Here is an 18,121-nt window from a genome sequence, read left to right on the forward strand (position 1 = left end):
TGCCACAGCCACACTTTCAGAACGCATGAAGCAGCACATCATGTCTTCCACTTCACTCACAGTTATAGAAACCATTGAGAGTAAGAAGACAGTCATTGGAATACTTGAAATTCTATCAAATGGACGTTTATGAAAGTAGGACGAGGTGTTTACGACAATAAGTTAGGAAAGATATATGCACCGTCGTGCAGAGGAAGAAATACCAGTTGAACTGCAAGAAAGTGCCTGACAGGTTTTATGCAAAGCATGCCAACAAGTTTACAGAATGCTGTATGGTCTTAGTTTTCCTACAACACTGTTATAGAATGTAAAACAAAGAACAGGACACACGCAGGAGGGCAAACTAACTCTTTTATTTTGGGCACGTTAGTGTTACATTTATGTGAATAGGAAGTACAGTGTAGTGAGCCAACATGTAGATAGCAGAATAACCGTTAACGCCAGACATCATGCACACACATCGCCTTCACTTTCTTTCTTGTTGCCATATACATTAGTTCTTTATCTGGGGTTATACCTATGGGTGGTTTTCTCAGACATCACATATCAAAAGCTTTAACAATTCCTCTCTCAGCTTTAACAATTCCTCTCTCACTCTATCATGCACATTTGTAATTACGCTGACTTCACTGAACTTTTTTTAGATCTGCAAGGCGTGTGCTAGTGGAACCAGGAGAACAAATAAACCAGCAAAAGGCGGTGCAGATTCTAAAAATAATAGAAAATAAAAGCATGCTTGAAATGGCGCAGTACACTGTCTCCTCAATCTCTGGCCAGTTTGCATCCTATTCGTTTGTGAACCAAGGCTATTCTGGTAAGTTGAAGTGGCGTCTTTCTCCACCGTAACAAAAGAGGCGTGAACTATCGGCGGTCTGTCATAATTTTGTAATTCACATAGAGTAAAACTTTAACAGGAAGTTTCAGCTGCAAATGCCGTGGTAGATAACCTTACAAAGACTGTCACTCCCCAAAAACAAGACCAATAATGTTTAATATTAACAAGATCCTAATATTATTCTGTGTGCATGTGAAAAAATAAACAGACATTCCACGTTAATATTAATAGTATATTGCCACCGTCGAAACGTGTTATGTACGAGGTGTGTACTGCAGCGGGACTCCTCTTTCAGACTCCACTGTTGCTGTTCTACCTGCTGCTTGAATGGGTAAGCATTCCCACACAGTCCTACCATCTTTAAAGAGGCCGTGAACCACATTTCATTGAAGTCAAGAAAGGCATTTGACGTTGAAAGACACTATTTTATAAATACAGTCAAACGCCTTTACAAAGCAGTTGTCAGGCCCTTCAAAATTCTTCGTTCTACAGGTCACTCTGCTGTAAAGGTGGTGCACCATACCGCTTGCACTAGAGCAGGCAAAGTATGTTCAAGAAAACTTTTATTTAACATGAATTCAAGAGAGACTTACTGAAATAAGTCTCTTTGTGCACAGTTTGTCTGACAGAACGTGTGGTTGCAGCCAACCCTATTGCATAGTATATACGGTTACTCGACGTTGAAACACAGGAGCTACGCAATGCAAAGCTACAGACCACTGAATGCCGCTAGTTTCTCCCTTGCCATCTAAATCCTTGATTTATTAGAGGGTCTTTTTTCCTGTTGCCTTCGTTGAGATTTGCATGCATAGTTTCCACCCTAGCTGGCATTGAAGACACCGTCAATCGCAATGAGATCATCGCAACGTGATCAACTGCGACGCATTCATCGCAGTTGATGAATTGATGATGAGTTGAACGATTTGTGTAGCAGTACAGCAGGAAACTGTAGAGCTCAGTTGTGTCACTAATGCTTCCACCAGCGCAAGCACACCTTGGTGGCATCTGTGAAAAGCAGTGGCGGCACTGCTATGTGGCGCTCTTTGTAAAGCAACAAACTAGCAGTGGGGGAGGCCTAACTTTCTTCGTTGCACAAGCAAATTCGTTTTAGAGGTCTTCTTTCTAGAGGTTCTGAAAGATAGGAATTTAGCCAGGACATCATCAATTCATTGTTGTACAGGTCATTTCGCTGTACAGGCTTTTGACTGTGTGTTAAGCAGAAGTGGAGTTATTGGCAATCAAACAATGCCTTTGATCTCCTTTGTGGTGCTCCCACAACTTCTTTAATGTTTTGCACTGGGAAGGCGACGGTGGAGTGGGGCAGGGCCCACAACTGTAAGCCTACTGAATGCCACTGTAGTATGCAGTTCAAATAGGATTCTGAATTTTCAATTAGGCACCCCTACATCTGATTTTGGTGCCTACAACGTGCCAAACTACTCAGCAGCTGTTCCTCAGTGCGTGGTTGAGTTCGCGGCGTTCGTGGTGTCTCATCACATTGCTGTGCAACAATGTAATAGATCTGTGCGCAGCTCTGTATTCTTGCGCCAAGTGTAGCACATTTTTTTTGCACTTATCTTTAAAGCAATCACACAATTTCCGAGGGTTGAACAATGTGATTTATAAGTTTGCTCGTGTGAGTACAGTGGCGGCATGTACATCGGCTAATCAATGGATGCCGCATTTAGTACTTGCGTTGAAAGGATTCCTAGAGTAACGAGCTTCGACCATGATGGCAAGGCACATGTAGGATGTGCACGCTGGTAAGCAGACAACCTGTCCATCTGATGTTGGTGCTCATGCCGGCTCGCCACATGCCTGGAGTCGCGTCACCCAAAGATATATCTATGTCTTCACTACAAACACCGCATTAACTAAATTTTTAGATTAACGAACTTTTCAGAATATCCTACTGACTGCTTATAGCTTCAATGTAAAAATATTTCAGAACTACGAACTTCAGAATACCGAACTTTTCAGAATAACGATTGTTATTCACTTTCCCTGTCACGTTAACAACCCCTCAGCACTACAAACTAATATTCTGTGCATCCTTCATGGCAGCCGGAACAGTAGGCTAGCATAAGACAAGGTGCAGAAAGCAGACGCCGCGGCACATCGGTTTGGAAAACTCGACACGACGCCGGAGGAAAAAGATGTCCAAAGAGGACTTTTTTTCTATTACGGAGGCGACAATGTATCAGGTTTTGCTAGTGCATGCTCCACCCAAACAAGTGTCACCTAGCAACAGAGGCGTGTGTCTTCCAATAATGGAAGGGCTTCAAAACATAAATTCTGGGAAGAGGACTCATGACTACGTGAGAGCCTTCCTAGCAAAAAGAACGGCCACAATAGGACTAGGGGATATAAGAAGCGATACCTTTGTCACCCCAAGCAAAGGTACCCCACAGGGCTCAGTCATTTCACCCATACTGTTTAACATTGCGATGCTTGGCCTGGCCAGGGAACTAGGCGAAATCGAGGGCATACGACATGCAATGTATGCGGACGATATCACAATATGGGCCAACCAAGGAACGCTAGGACAAAAGCAAGAGAAACTGCAAGAGGCAGCAAACCGCGTAGAAAACTATGTTAAGGCAAGAGGCCTGGCTTGCTCCACAGAGAAATCGGAAATACTCAGAATTGGAAAGAACCCCACCAAGGCCGAAATCGAAATAAACTTAGAGGGCCAGCTTATAGCGGAAAAGAACATGATAAGAATTCTAGGAATGTGGCTGCAAAGCAGCGGAAAATGCAGTCACACAATTAGCTTACTCCAAAAATCGACAGATCAAGTAAGCAGGATGATTACGCGAGTTTCAAATAGAAGACATGGCATGAAAGAGGCAGACACGATAAAGTTGGTTAAAAGTTTAGTGGTCAGCAGAGTCACATACTCGCTACCTTACCACTTGATGAACAAGCTAGAAAGAGAACAAGCAGAAACCATACTAAGGAAGGCGTACAAAACGGCACTACACCTACCGAGGAATACTTCAAACGACAAGCTACTGCAGCTAGGAATACACAACACGTTCAGCGAGCTGGCAGAAGCGCAACTAAACACACAAATAGCGAGACTTTGGCAGTCGGCTACAGGAAGAATGCTCCTAAAGAGACTAGGATACGATACGAAAGGGGCAATAGATAGAGAGGCAGACATCCCAGACAACGTCAGACAAACCCTCAGAATAAGTCCAATTCCACGCAACATGGATGCGAACCTACACGCAGCCAGAAGGCAGGCAAGGGCAGATTACGTGAAAGGCCACCTGGCAACACAGGAAAACACGGTGTACACGGATGCAGGGCTATACCCGTGGGACAAGCACACTAGAACACACAGAGTAGCTACGGCTGTAGTAGACTACATGGGAGAGACAATCAGCTGCGCAACCATAAGGAATTGCACGGTAGCGGAGGGGGAAGAGGTCGCCATAGCGCTTGCAGCGACCGAAGGCTACCGAAGTAACAGATCACTAACCATATTAACAGACTCCAAAGCTGCATGCAGGCATTACATGCAGGGGAGAATCTGTAAAGAGGCCCTGCGAATCCTCCTCGGAGCAGGAACCCTCGGAAATAAAGTTAAACACAAAATTTTCTGGATACCGGCCCATACCGGGATAGAAGGGAACGTGAGAGCAGACAGTCTAGTTCGCGAGATCACATACCGAGCTGGACAGATAGAGCCTCTCGAGAACCCTACAACGGTGGAGCCGACGTGTGCGGAAATATTAAACTACTATAAAGGGCAGAGAATCAAATATCCTCCGCCACACACACTACTTACACAACAGGAAGCAGCCGACTGGAGAAGGCTACAAACCGGAACTTTCTATAATCTACACATACTAAGTAAAATGTACCAGACACAATACAGAAACTCCTGCCCATGGTGCGGAGAAATACCAACTCTTTACCACATAACATGGGAATGTAAGCACAACTACACATTCCATAAACATAAAAACCCGAGTGCGGAGCAATGGGAGGGCCTGCTCACCAGCAGCGAGCTCACCGCCCAAAGGGCAATGGTGCAGCACGCGTGCGAAGTGGCCAGGCTCAGTGGAGCCCTGGAATAGGGGCACACCCGTGCTGAAGAGCCAGGCAGCAAGCGCAAGACGGCTCACCGCTAAACCCCTTGATAGCAGCAATAAAGTTTCTCTCTCTCTCTCTCTCTCCTTCTCTCATCCTTTTCTTCGGTCGTCCCAGCTACGCGCACGGAGAAATGTAACTTCTGTGCACGCAGTGCTGCCACACAGTCACACTTTCTGGACGGTGTTGTTTACACGCATTTTGGAATAGTTGGTATCCACCTCAAGCAAGGCAGCTGCAGTGTCCACGGCAAGGAATGTGGAAAAAAGAAGAAAGCGTAACGCTTTATAGGCGACATGGAGCTGCTTCTTTGTCATGTTTTTCTCGGCATCAGCATCTTTTTGCTTGAGCCATGGTGCGTGATGGCGGAATCTATGGAAAATAGCAACAGCACGGGCCAAGAGCCAACAGCGACGTTTTCGGGGATAGCTCATATGGTGAGAACTGAGGGGTCGATGGGCGAAATTATTAATTTTGGGGATTTCACTATAATAACCTTTCAGAATAACGAACAATTTGCAGGCGTACCATGAAGTTTGTTATATCGAGATTTCACTGTACGCGGTTGTCCTCAGCGAGTCGTACCAATCTCAGCGAGTGGGCTGCAGCGGCCGCGGTACGTATGCCATGCTGCAGATGCAGCTACATGCAACTACAGTGCGTACAGCTAGTATAGCGCAATGTTTATTATCTGCACGACAGGGTTGGAGTGCGTGTTTGCGCTCATGTGCTCCAATCTGGTCGTGCTACATGGTATGTACCGGCTTTGTCCTGCACCAGCTCGAACAACGGATAGTAGCCTCACCCAAATTGCACATTTTGAAGTGCCATCAATAGCTCAATACGAAATGAAGTCTGCAAAGGCATCTAGCAAGGAGTGGCCAGAACTGATCGTGCGCTGGCAAGCGTATGTATGTTCTGACCTTAAGTATTGTGTGGTTTGAGGCTAGTTGAGTGTCCAAAACTAATCGAAATTAGCGAGAGCCGATGGCTACGACACTGATAAGCAGCGTGGCCAAATTTTCATTCCCACATGTGCGGGTGTGGCAGAGCGTTGGCATACGGCAGCCGAGGATGGCATAGCAGTTGTACTTCCGGAAGTACACAATTCTTATCGAAATCCTAATGAAGATTTTCTCTTCCTTCAGGCTGTTTAATAAAATGCGTCAATAAATATACACAGTAATAGTAAGAAGAAGAGCACTAATCCAAACACCTTTCTTGATTGAGCTACCAGCCAATAGCAACTGTGGCATCAGCAGGGGGGAACTGCCTTGGGTGCAGCGCTCGGGGGTAGCAGCTGGGCAGTGGAAAAGGGGGGGCATGATATGGCAAACAATTAGTAATTGTCAAAAAAGCAAAAAGGCACCAAGCGCCTTTAGATGAATGGAACAGTGCTAGCCAAAAATAGAAATTTGTAGGAGGGTGCCCTTAGCAAAGCTTAATGACTTAGGGTGCACTATGCATGAAAGACGTCATCCTTGAGAGGTGCACAAAATGTTTCGCAGATACACCTGCGTAGCGCTCACTGTAACTGGTTTAGAAATACTTTGCCATCGAGGTCGACTGTGCTAGCAGACAGTGTGAGATTAGCATAAACTTATGCTTTAATTTTCTTACGAAAGCTCTTTTAAAACACCACATAAGACTATTCTGCCTCGCCTAGTTGCCTATTATTTCTGGCTTATCTCTTTCTTCTTCTTCAATGTTTCCTCCTTCCAAACAACTTCCCTTAAAAATGCAGATAATCTACTCTTGTACCCACATGGCTATGTATGTCATGTACGCAGCATGCGGCTCTGCATGCACTGTGTGTATGCCTATACATATTGTTACAGTCTTTCTACATGTTCAAAGCATGCATTTCTTCAGTTTCAAGTGCATGTTTAATTTCATAATCTCAATATTGACACTTATCTGATGTAAACTATTTGCTTTATTTATTTTTTGAGTAGTGTTGTTTTCTGAAATTAAACAAAAATTGCAAATTCCCAATTTTCTGCCAGCTAATACAAAATAAATGCGTAAATATAGTAGACGTTTTCAATGTGATGCCAAGCTGAGTTGGGAGATTTTTGGTGCACTCGCCACGTTGGCCATTTCAAAAAGAAATAAAAGTAGTTAGGCATTAGCTGCAGAACAAACTCCATTGTCTATGGAGAGCAGTGGTTCCTTGTGATTCTGCAGATGGCAGCACCCTCTGGCCTGCGTAAGAGACACGCGAATACCTTGAATGTAGCAGCAGCTGCTGCTGTTGGCGATTCGCAACGCACCATGCTCGAGTGTCTGTGGCCATGTCCCTAGCAGATGTCCCAACAGCTTTGCGCTGGAGGCCTTGTGGATTAATTCTGAAGCTGGATGGTGTGTCCCATTGGGCATCAATGTGGAGATATCTTGGGCCCGAGCCCAGGAGACAGTACTGTCCGCGGCCAGTACTGTCTTCCACTTCTGCCTTGTTCCGGGCTGTGATGTCGCTGCTGCTTCTGTGCCCACCGCCTGAATGAGCATCAGTTCCCACAAGCTTTACAATTACAAACCAATTGCAGGCATACCGCACAAGTTCCGTGCAGCACAAAGGGTCTTCCCAATTTATTTCGCATGTGCAAACACAGCCGTAGTGGTCACAATTATATTTACCATTTACTTTGCAGAGCAGCTCGACAAGTTTCTTGTTCAGGCAGAGAACTGATAATCAGATAAGTGTTTTTGGGACATTATACTCAAGATTCTTTTAAAGTTTGGTTTCTGTGCCAGTTGAGATGGAGTAAGTGTGGGCCCTCATTTAATGATAAAACATGTGGCATGTTCCTTAATGCCCTATGCTTACGGCTGAATATATTTAATTACTTTGAAGCATTCTTCTGTTGACGTCTGAAACCAGCATATACTAAGCTGTGAATTGCTTGGTTTGTAGCTCATGGTGTCTCCTTCTGTGGGCACTACAATAACAATATATCAACCATAATATATCACTTTCTTTTTATGTTAAAGGGACACTAAAGAGACACACTAAATCTGTTTCGATTGACTAAAGCATTGTTTCAGAACTCTATTTTTGCTAATTTCACGGTACATAATATATTGATAGTTACAAGGAAAAATGAAGATCGAAGTTCCATTTTTCCATTTTTCAAATGTCGTGCTGAAATTAGCCCCTGTGCCGGTACGTCAGTTTGACATAATGGGTATCAAAGTACTTTTTCTTATTTGCGCCACTGTGGCAAGTTAAAATTTTTTGACACTTGCCAAGTTCAGACTCCTTATAACGCAATGTAGCCCATCATTATCAATAAAAAATTAACTTGGCTCATGCCGAGGCTCTCAAAATACATGACAGCGTGGCAAGCTGATGCGAGAACTTCAATATAACATCGCCACAAGTCTTCATTTTTGCTCTTTTCTAGTTTATCAAGCCTCTATCTAGCCTTTATCAAGCCGACCGTCTTACTCACTGCAAGCTTTTTGAAGAGCTGCAGGTTGTAGAAGCGGCTGCAGAAGAAGCTGCAGAAGTGGCGCATGATGCAGTCGTTCTTGGGGTCCCAGGAAAAACCTGTGGGACGCCTCGCATGGGGCTCTCACGGAAAGGCTACAAATGAAGCTGTGCATGGTAATATGGGCTGGACAAGTTTTGAAGTGAGGGAAGCTTACAGTAAAATTAATTATTAAGAATGAGTGAGGAATATGGAAGAAAGTAAATGGGCTAGGAGAGTGTTCAGGTATTTGTACAGGAATAGCATTGATTCACAGTGGAGGAAAAGAACTAGGAAGCTCACCAGCAAGTATGCGGCCTGTATGGTGAGAAACGCAGCAACAAAGAATGTCAAGCTGAAAGTAGAGAGGCTGTGATAATCTCAAGGGTGGCGGCAATGGAAAAGAAACCTGACATGAGTAACTACTTAAGAGGAAAAACGAAATCAGGAAAGAAACAATTTATGATAACTCAAAGGGAAGCTCATTACTTTTTGAAGCGAGCCCAGGATACCTTAGAACACAAACTTATAAAGCGAGATACAAGGAAGAAGAAATAAAGTTTAGAAGAACTTGTTGTTGGGTGAGTTTAACTGCACAAACAAATGATCACAGAGAGAGCAGACAAGGACTGCACCTGTCCTTGTCTGCTCTTTCAGTGATCATTTGTTCGCGCAGTTCAACAAACCTTTTGAAGGAAAAAGAAGCATGTGCTTGCTGCAGTAAAGCTAGAGAAATTATGGAGCATGTTTTATTAGAATGCGAAAATATCTGCCCAGCGGTCGATTTAGACAACTCTGGCGTCCTTAGGTCCTTGGGTTCAGCGAGAGCAGGGGGAAAGTAAACATGTTCACAGTAGGAGATTAGTAAGAGGTGATAGGAAGACTAGTGAAAGAAAAGCAGAGAAATGGGAAACAACGGAGGGGTTCAGAAAGTTGGCGGTGGGTATTCTTTGTGAGGTTTTTTTCTTTTTTTTAACATAGGTAGGACATCAGGCAATATAATAACAAGAACTTGGTGGCGCAACCACTGGCCTATTCCAAAGGGGACGCTCATAGCATCCGTGCATCTATCCATCCATCCGACGTGTCGCCTGAGCAGTGTCAGGAGCCCATAGGTGTTCTGTGCACGATAACTCCAGACCTGCATAGACCTCCCTGCTCCAGCATGCCTGGTCTAATTCGCCCCTTTTGCTGCCAGGGACAGAGCGCACGAGCACAGTGGCGCTAGTTGTAACCTGTTCACTGTTTGCCTCTGTGATCTGCTTCGCACATGCTGCCATTTCGGCAGGCACAAAGTGCTTGTATCGGTTGCAAATGAATAAATTCACAAATACAGAAAGAAAACAAAAATTTGCGAACGCGCTGCATTTGAATAGTGAAATCAGAGGAAGAGGAGCGGTGCAAGAAAGGTTAGTGGCAGCTGCAATGCTAGACAACATAAATTTCCCTCTCCTAGCTACTGTTAGAGACTGGAAAAATTGTTTTAAAAGATTCATAGGATAACCTCGGTTTCTTAAGTTGGTTACAAATAGCCTAATGTCATAGATGACATTAGTATTTACTGCTGCGTGCCTTAGTGAAAGGCAGATGATCTAGTAAAAGTATTCACAAGTAAGTTCTGTGCCCGATACGTGCAATACATTGATATAGTCTGCTTCAAGGAAAGGTGAGCATAGCTTGTTTTTAATCTTGTTGGATGTCTAGCACAGTAAAAAGCTTGCAAAAGCGATCCCAGTGCTTTAAAACGTGCTGCACTGCAGGCCTTTTCAAACTCAGAATTCTTTTCAAACTGCAAAGCTAGTTTTTCTGCGTGGTACGGCGGCAGCATAACGGTTGTGCGAAAGAAACATACATAGTGAAGCTGTATGCGTAATTCTCTTTTTGAACTCTCGATGCATTCATGGATAACTTTTAATAGTTAAAATCAGTGGTAATCGTGCTGTTGTCGAATGTTATGGTGGTACCCAGTTTCTAAAGAGCGCAGAAGTGAACTTTACAATGTATACAATGAATCTGTTGTGTACTTTACAAACTCTATAAACAATGTGACTTATAATAATGTGCAAGATCTGTGCAGTTTCCTACTGCCTGAAAAAGAAAATAGGAGTGGCTATTTAAGGCTATTTTAGAGAGAAGTGGACTGCGTGCACCGCCATTTTTCAGGTTCGGGCAGTCAATTTTGGAGCCAAGTAACCGATCAACGCCTTGAGACATCTCCGTCACTGTGTTCGCAAAAATCACCAACTAGGCAAGCAGTTCGTCACAACACAACAGCCGCCGTACTAATTACAATGCCGCACCAATCAACCGTAGAGTAGCAGACGGATGGATGGATGTTACGAGCGTCCCCTTTAGAACGGGGCGGTGGGTTGCGCCACCAAGCTCTTGCTATTATACTGCCTAATGCCCTACCTAGGTTAAACAAGACGGATGGATGGATGGATGGAAGGTAGGAGCGTCCCCTTTGACACGGGGCGATGGCAGTTGCCACCATGCTCAGATTTTTATTTTGCCTTTTATTTTTATCTGTGTTGTGTGTTATTGAATTTCTCTATTTTCTTTAAATATGTCTTCCTACCCTTTTGACCTTATGTCACCTCTCTGCTTTTGAGCCACCGATCCTCCAATTGCCTTTTGCTAACTTCCACTGCATATTGACTTATCTGACTATAATTATCTCTGAACCCTAGGGCCTCAGGAAGGGTGACTGTGGCCGCATCGACATCGGGCTTGATACCATCACATTTTAGTATGAGGTGTTCCATTGTTTCTACATATTTACCACACACAGTACATGTGTCTTCTTCTTCGTTAAATTTCTTTTTATAGGTCCGCGTTCTAAGACATCCTGATCTAGCTTCAAAGAGTAGGGCACTGCCTCTTGAGTTATCATAAAACGCTTCCTTCCTGATCTGCTGTTTACAGTATCGATATAGTTCCACACTATGCTTCTTTTCCATTGAATTTATCCAATTTTTACCTTCCGCGTTTTTAACCTGTCGTTTAATGCTCTGTCTTTCTTCGTCCTCGTGTCTTGCATACTTACTGGTTAGCTTCCTAGTTCTTTTCTGCCATTGTGAGTCAATGCTCTTTCTGTATAGGTATTTAAACACCTTAGCTGCCCACCTGTTATCGTCCAATTTCCTCAGACGTTTTTCGTATAGGATTTTACTCTGAGCTTCCAGTGCTTCGAACGATGCCCAGCCCATATCTTCCTGTACTGCTTCGTTTGTGGTTTTCCCGTGGGCACCTAGTGCTAACCTTCCTACAGCTCTCTGATTTACTTCTAGTCTCGACTGAACCTCTGCCCTTAAACACAGGACCGCATTCCCGAAAGTAAGCCCCAGCACCATTACTCCCTTCCAAATACCTCTCAGTACCTCATACCTGTTGTACCCCCACAATGCCTTATGTTTCATTATCCCGGCATCTCTTCGCCCTTTTGCTATGAGAGACTGTTCGTGCTTTTCCGTGTACATCTGCCCTTTGTTAATCCATACCCCGAGATATTTGTATTCGGCCACACGGGGTATTTCATGGCCTTGTATTGTAAGCTCCTAATCAGTTGTATCGTTGAAAAACATCCCACCGGACTTAGCTGCACTAAAACTGAAACCTAAACTGTTTCCTTCTTCCCCACAGTAATTAACCAGAGTTTGCAAATCTTCCTGGCCATCTGCTAAAAGTACAATATCGTCTGCATACATTAAACCCGGTAGTCGTTGCTCAACAACCTTTTCTCCTAATCTGTACGACAGACGAACAGGTTATAAAAGCGACACCAACGGCCAACGGTTGAATGAGAGTGGGCGCAAGTGGCTCCCATAGAAGCCCGATATCTGTGCAGGTCTGGAGTTCCAGTAGGTCGTGGTTCTGCGATATGGCTTTGCGCCACTGCATCCGAGGACGCGGGTTGGATCCTGGCCCCAGCGGCCGCATTTCACTGCAGGGCAAAGGCCTCTCCCATACTCCTCCAACTGCTCCGGTCATGTTGTGTTCGTATAGGAGGTTGTGGCCAAGTACAGTCGTGAGCACGCTTAGCGTAAACACGGGAGCGCGTGCCGCCCTGTGCTATCAGCGACGCCTGCCGACGCGAACGTGAAGTTCTGCACATGCGCAGTGCGTTTGCGGCTTGAATATTTTACCACCGCGCGCATCGCGTCATCGGAAAGCGCCTTCGTCGTCTGCTATGTTGCGCGCCGGCTGCCGCACGTTTTATGATTAGAGATCACGCCACCACCCAGCATGCTATGAGCAAATAATATATAAATGGAGACGGTGTTTCTGAACGTTCCACAGGTGACGGCATACTGCCATGGCTAGGTTTCCCGAGGAGCAGAGGCGTGAAACTGTGCATCTTGCATATAAGGGGTGCACCCAACGTCAAATCGGAACATCGGTTAACAGGCCATTGAAGACCGTGAATAGAATAATTCAGGCTTTTAAGCATGAAGGAGGCATCCGCGATACGACGCAGGATGAAGATGAAGAGGATACGAGGGAGGATAAAGATGTGTTAATCATCAAAGCGGTAGTCCAGGATCCTTTCCTAGAGTGCTGACTCCATTTAGCTATTTACACGTTTTGTTGTTAGTAATTGTTGCGGCAAGCAGGGCGAAAGCTGGAACCCACGCGAACGCTCTTAAATAAGGACGAAGTGACAAAGAACGAACGGTGGTAGCTTCAGAAGCAGGAAAGAGATGGTGTAACGTAGTAACATTGTTTTAAAACGTAATTCAATGGGCGCTTATTTGGTATAGAAGACACGCAAAGTCTAAGCTAAAAGTAAATCGAAGGCCGGTACAGCCGCACAGACCTAGCCAGCTCTTGTTTCATTGATCGTAACTGGCAGATCGCGGTAAGCCGGACGATAGCAGCCGAGGCAAAATATAGCAGACGACGACGGCGCGCTGCGATGATGCAATGCGCGCGATGGTAAAATAGCAACGCCGCAAAAATGCTGCGCATGTGCAGAACTTCGCGTTCGCATCGGTAGGCGTCGCTAATAGCACCGTGGGGCACGCGCTCCCGTGGCCCACGGTGCCGGGGTGGCCAATCCTGCTCTGGTGAGGGAGTGCGTTACCGGTTCTGGTCACCGGGATCAGGCCACACTCCAGGCCTGTTTATGCAATTTTATCAACACGCGGATTTTTTTTTTTTAGTCCGGTGGGAAATTGCGCGGCACCGGGATTCGAACCACGGACCTCTTGCACGCGAGGCGGGTGTTCTACCTCTACGCCACCGCTGCATTGCACTTTGATTTAGGTGCCCGCTAAAAAAACACCAGGTGGTCAAAATCTCCCTTCACTACGGCAAGTCTCATGATCAGGTCGTGGTTTCGACCCATGCGCACGTAAGACCCCCGATTTTATTTTTAAGCGTAGAACACTTTCAAAGAAAGAACGTATTACAATACGATACGCAAAGCACTTGGTAAAACCGCAACATATTGATCGATCACGCTAAAGACAAGTGGCAGTTTTAAATTTCCCGGGCAGTCGACGCACGCCGGTACAGCCGGACAGAAATATATTGTTTATAGATCTATTTCGAATGCTACGACCGCTTGCAACAGTCCGCTTCATGTCTACGTGGACTTCTACATTTACCAACGGCTATTCGAACTGCGAACAGAACAGAAGGATGCACATATGCAGGGACAGGCGTCATCGTACAACGCAACGAGCAAGCAAACAAAATAAATGCATCTGCGCGCCAATTGCAAACTCCTGCGGCAACACTACTACTTGACTGTGGCGTGTATGTGAAGATCGAACACTAAAAGCTGTTAACTGGGATACATTGGAGTGCAAGTTCATGCACGCCCACAAGGCGAGAGGAAAACGCCGCAGGGCACACGTCAGGCGACAGTTTCGCGGAGGCTACGAAGCACAAAAGTAAGCGCATCCATTCCTTGCGTGCTCATGCCACATTTCGACATGTTTATTTTAACGTCAATTTTGCACATGTATACTTACAGGAAACTGCCTCAACGAGTCCAACACCTATGGTGCAACGAAGAATAAACGCTGAACGGCTCACGACCGTTCGTGAGAAATGGCTGGCCGGTAGTGGACGCTCGATCGAGTCACCCAAGATTAAAGTCCTTACCCAAGATACAAGATACTCCGTCACAATACTCGATCTCGAGGAGGAGGCTGTGGTAGCCGGAACGAATTAGGAAAGAAACCTCAGGTTGAATCATGATTTATTTCACTTCGAGACGCGCACAGCGTAGCAGACGAGCATGCGAGCCGCGAAACGGCAAGCGGACCCAACGTCTACGTTGCGAAACAAATTGTCGCATGTGTGACAATTTGTTTCAAAAAGAAAGAAAAAAAAAAGAAATTGCAAATAAAGAATTGTAACGCCACCTGTCGTACGCAAATAAACTAATCTCTTTCATTTATGTTTCGATTTAGAGCTGGGGAACAGATATTGGTGGCGGCGCGCACAACTGCAAGTGCTTATACATGGTGTGCCCATATTTTGTGAATTGATGTCAATGAAATTGGTCTACTATCCATTCTTTAGGCACCTGTCGTCGTGTTGAAAGTAGTCCGTCCGCTGCATGATTGCGTACATGTTACGTATAAGGTACTGACGAAGGTGATTAGACGGGCGGATGAATACCTCTTTTTCTTCGTGGCCTTTTGTCGGCGCGGACCCGCACTCTCAGCACGTGCTGCGCCGGATGGCGCTCTCGTGCAACCACGTTCCACTCATTTATGCGAATGCGTCTGTGTCTACCTGCTCGCTGTTGTTGAGAAAATTTTTTTTTTCCTGGAAACATTTCGTTGTCACCAGGTCTGTCTTATATTGAGTGGGCCTACCGTACCTTGCTGGCAGCGGCCATTGCCCACGAGGCACACATCTGACGAACCTCGCACCACGACCGTCGTTCGTCTAGAGAACGCTGTATCCCCTGTTATGGACGCCGCTTCGAAGAATGGAGATTACGAGTGGATTGAGGAAGAATACGTTCCTCCGCCTTCGCAGCCGACTTCAGGACCCAGGCGTTACGGCGAAGGAGGCAACCTCGGCGCAGCGTCTGGTAGGGGCCGTGGCCGGTGTAACTATGAACGACCCAATGCGCCTCGCCCGGATTCTGAAGTGATCACGGTGCCAGTCAAGGATGTTGCCAGGATCATCGGCAGAGGTGGTTCCCGGATCCGCGAGCTTCAGGATTCAAGTGGTGCGCACATCTGGATCAAGAAAGACGACGGAGATTACTTTGAAACCAAGATCGAACTCTCGGGCTCTGAAGAGGCGCGTCGCAAAGCTCGCGAGCTCATCGACGCGATTGTCCATCCGCCGGAAGAGCCAGCATGCACCAGCAAAAGCGAAGAACCGCCGCCTTTGCTTGACTGGGCCAAGCTGCTTGCCAAGAGCGACGAAGAGACGAAGAAGCGCTGGGCCTCCCTCGCACCGATAATTAAAAATTTTTACGTTGAAGATCGTCAGGTTGCGTCCATGTCTGCAGAGGACGCAGCGTCCTTCAGGGCAGCCAACAATAATATAGTTGTCAAGTACTTGGGCCCAGAACATGAGCCGCCACCAGACGTAGCAACTAACCCTGTGGAGACTTTCGAGCAGGCGTTTTCAAACTATCCAGAAATCTTGGACGAGATCTACAAAAACAAGTTCACGAAGCCGTCTCCAATACAGAGCCAGGCCTGGCCAATCCTTCTGCAAGGTCAAGACCTCATTGGAATCGCACAGACAGGTACAGGGAAGACTCTGGCATTCCTGCTACCAGCTTTGATTCACATCGACAGCCAGCCTGTTCCGAGAGAGGAGAGGAAAGGTCCTTCGTGCCTGATTCTCGCTCCGACGCGCGAGCTTGCTCAGCAGATTGAGCGGGAAGCAAAGAAATACCACTACCGAGGGATAAAGTGTGTATGCATCTACGGCGGTGGCAGTCGGCGAGAGCAGATACAGACCGTCAACCTTGGCGTGGAAATCGTCATCGCGACGCCCGGCCGCCTGAACGACCTCGTCATGAACAGGATAATCGACCTTAACTTTGTCACTTTCTTGGTCCTGGATGAAGCAGATCGCATGCTGGACATGGGCTTTGAGATACAGATCCGGAAGGTGATGCTGGACATAAGGCCTGACCGGCAGACAGTCATGACAAGTGCCACTTGGCCAGACTGTGTGCGTCGCCTTTCCCAGCAGTACATGACAAACCCATTCCAGGTGTTCATCGGCTCCTTGGACCTCGCCGCAGTGCACACAGTGACGCAGAAGGTCATCCTGTGCGAGGAAGAGGAGAAGAGGGAGCAGCTTCTGGCCTTCTTCGACTCCATGCAGCCCGAAGACAAAGTGATCGTCTTTGTCGACAGGAAGGCCACTGTGGACCACCTGGCAAGCGACTTTGTCCTGGCTGGCATCAACTGCGATTCCATCCACGGATCGAGAGAGCAGTGCGACCGTGAGCAAGCACTCGACGATCTACGGGATGGCAAGGTGCGCATCTTGATTGCCACTGACGTTGCCGCACGAGGGTTGGACATCAAAGATGTGACACACATCTTCAACTACGACTTCCCTCGCAACGTGGAAGAGTATGTCCATCGCGTGGGTCGCACGGGTCGAGCTGGGCGTACAGGCACAGCTATCACGCTTATAACTCGTGGCAACTGGAGGCAGGCTCGCGAGCTTATCAGCATCTTGGAGGAAGCCAGCCAAGATGTCCCCACTGAGCTCTATTCAATGGCTGAGCGCTTTGATGCTTGGAAGGAACGCCGTGCCGAGGAAGAGCGTAGCTTTGGCATGGACCGCGGTGGCCGAGGCGGGGGTTCCCGGAGAGGAGGAGGCGGCGGCGGTGGCAGTTGGGGTGGTGGCCATCGCAATCGTTGGTGAGGAGACCGTAGCTGTGATATGCTGTCGTCAAGGTTATCTGAATCACCAGTGTTTAAATGTTCATCAGCATCATGTGGCAGTGTCTTCGCACTACCATGCAAAGACTTTATCATTTGCTATGTTGTTTTTTGGGAAAAGTTCTTTTATGACTTGTTGGCAAGTGAATAAACCGTTGATAACCCTGCATGCATCTTTGCTTATGCTGAGCATGAAGCCAAGAGAGCACATTGCCCTCCTCGTCTAGACATGTGCAACATAGCCTACCGGCATTCGCACCTCTAGGTGCCACTTTGCATGTTGCATGCGCTTTGTTAGCGCATTCTGTTTCTTGGTGCATGGAGGAGAGAAAAAGCAGTGTTAAATGAAGGTAAGGTCTGTTCAAAAGGCACTGTTGGCTAGGAATTGAGACACCTCATGAGGCATGTTGGGCAAACTTATGCCAAGGCGGTATGAGCCATGAATACCCAGGCATCCATCACATGCAATTAATGTGGCAGTGAGACATTGTAAGCTAGCATGATACAACTGTAGGTTCATAAGAAGGCTTAGTGCAAGCACTACACAAGGAGATGGGACAAGGCGTCTTGTCCTGTTGCTGCCTTGTGTCATCGTGTTCGCCGTAAGCCTTGTAAATTTGCACTGACTAGCCCATCAGTGAATGCATTCTGCAAAACTAAAGGTGCATTTTTGCTTTCTATTTTACAACAATATCTGCTGATTTGGAAAAAGTAGTTTTTCTCTTTTTGCCAACAAGTAGCTGTTGGTGCCATTGGCATACTTTTAATGATGTGACTAAAGGTGTTTGTTACTGCCTTAAGCAATTATTGCATGTTGCTTCTTTTTGACC

The 18,121-nt window shown here is 46.3% G+C and overlaps 2 protein-coding genes across 7 annotated transcripts in view; both read left to right on the top strand.

Annotated features, from left to right (window-relative positions):
- LOC126540663 (uncharacterized) overlaps nt 1-18,121 on the top strand; it is a 55,471-nt gene that overhangs the window by 9,557 nt on the left and 27,793 nt on the right. For all 6 annotated transcript variants that reach the window (XR_008614585.2, XR_008614586.2, XR_008614584.2 and 3 more), the window contains one exon: nt 1,131-1,166. Coding sequence is in view for 3 of the 6 variants with exons in the window: in XM_055076207.2 (XP_054932182.1) it covers nt 1,131-1,166 (36 nt within the window). In the remaining 3 variants the exon portion in view is untranslated. The remainder of the gene's footprint in view (nt 1-1,130; nt 1,167-18,121) is intronic.
- Nucleotides 15,331-17,458, top strand: LOC126540664 (probable ATP-dependent RNA helicase DDX43). The gene has a single exon (XM_050187500.3). It carries the CDS (start codon nt 15,337-15,339, stop codon nt 17,272-17,274), a length of 1,938 nt encoding a protein of 645 aa, XP_050043457.1. The 5' UTR covers nt 15,331-15,336; the 3' UTR covers nt 17,275-17,458.

Source organism: Dermacentor andersoni, chromosome 2, assembly GCF_023375885.2.
Source record: "Dermacentor andersoni chromosome 2, qqDerAnde1_hic_scaffold, whole genome shotgun sequence".
Classification (NCBI taxonomy): Eukaryota; Metazoa; Arthropoda; class Arachnida; order Ixodida; family Ixodidae; genus Dermacentor; species Dermacentor andersoni.

Excerpts from the sequence above, each read along its gene's own strand:
- LOC126540664 (XM_050187500.3), top strand. The coding sequence starts at position 15,337 with ATGGACGCCGCTTCGAAGAATGGAGATTACGAGTGGATTGAGGAAGAA.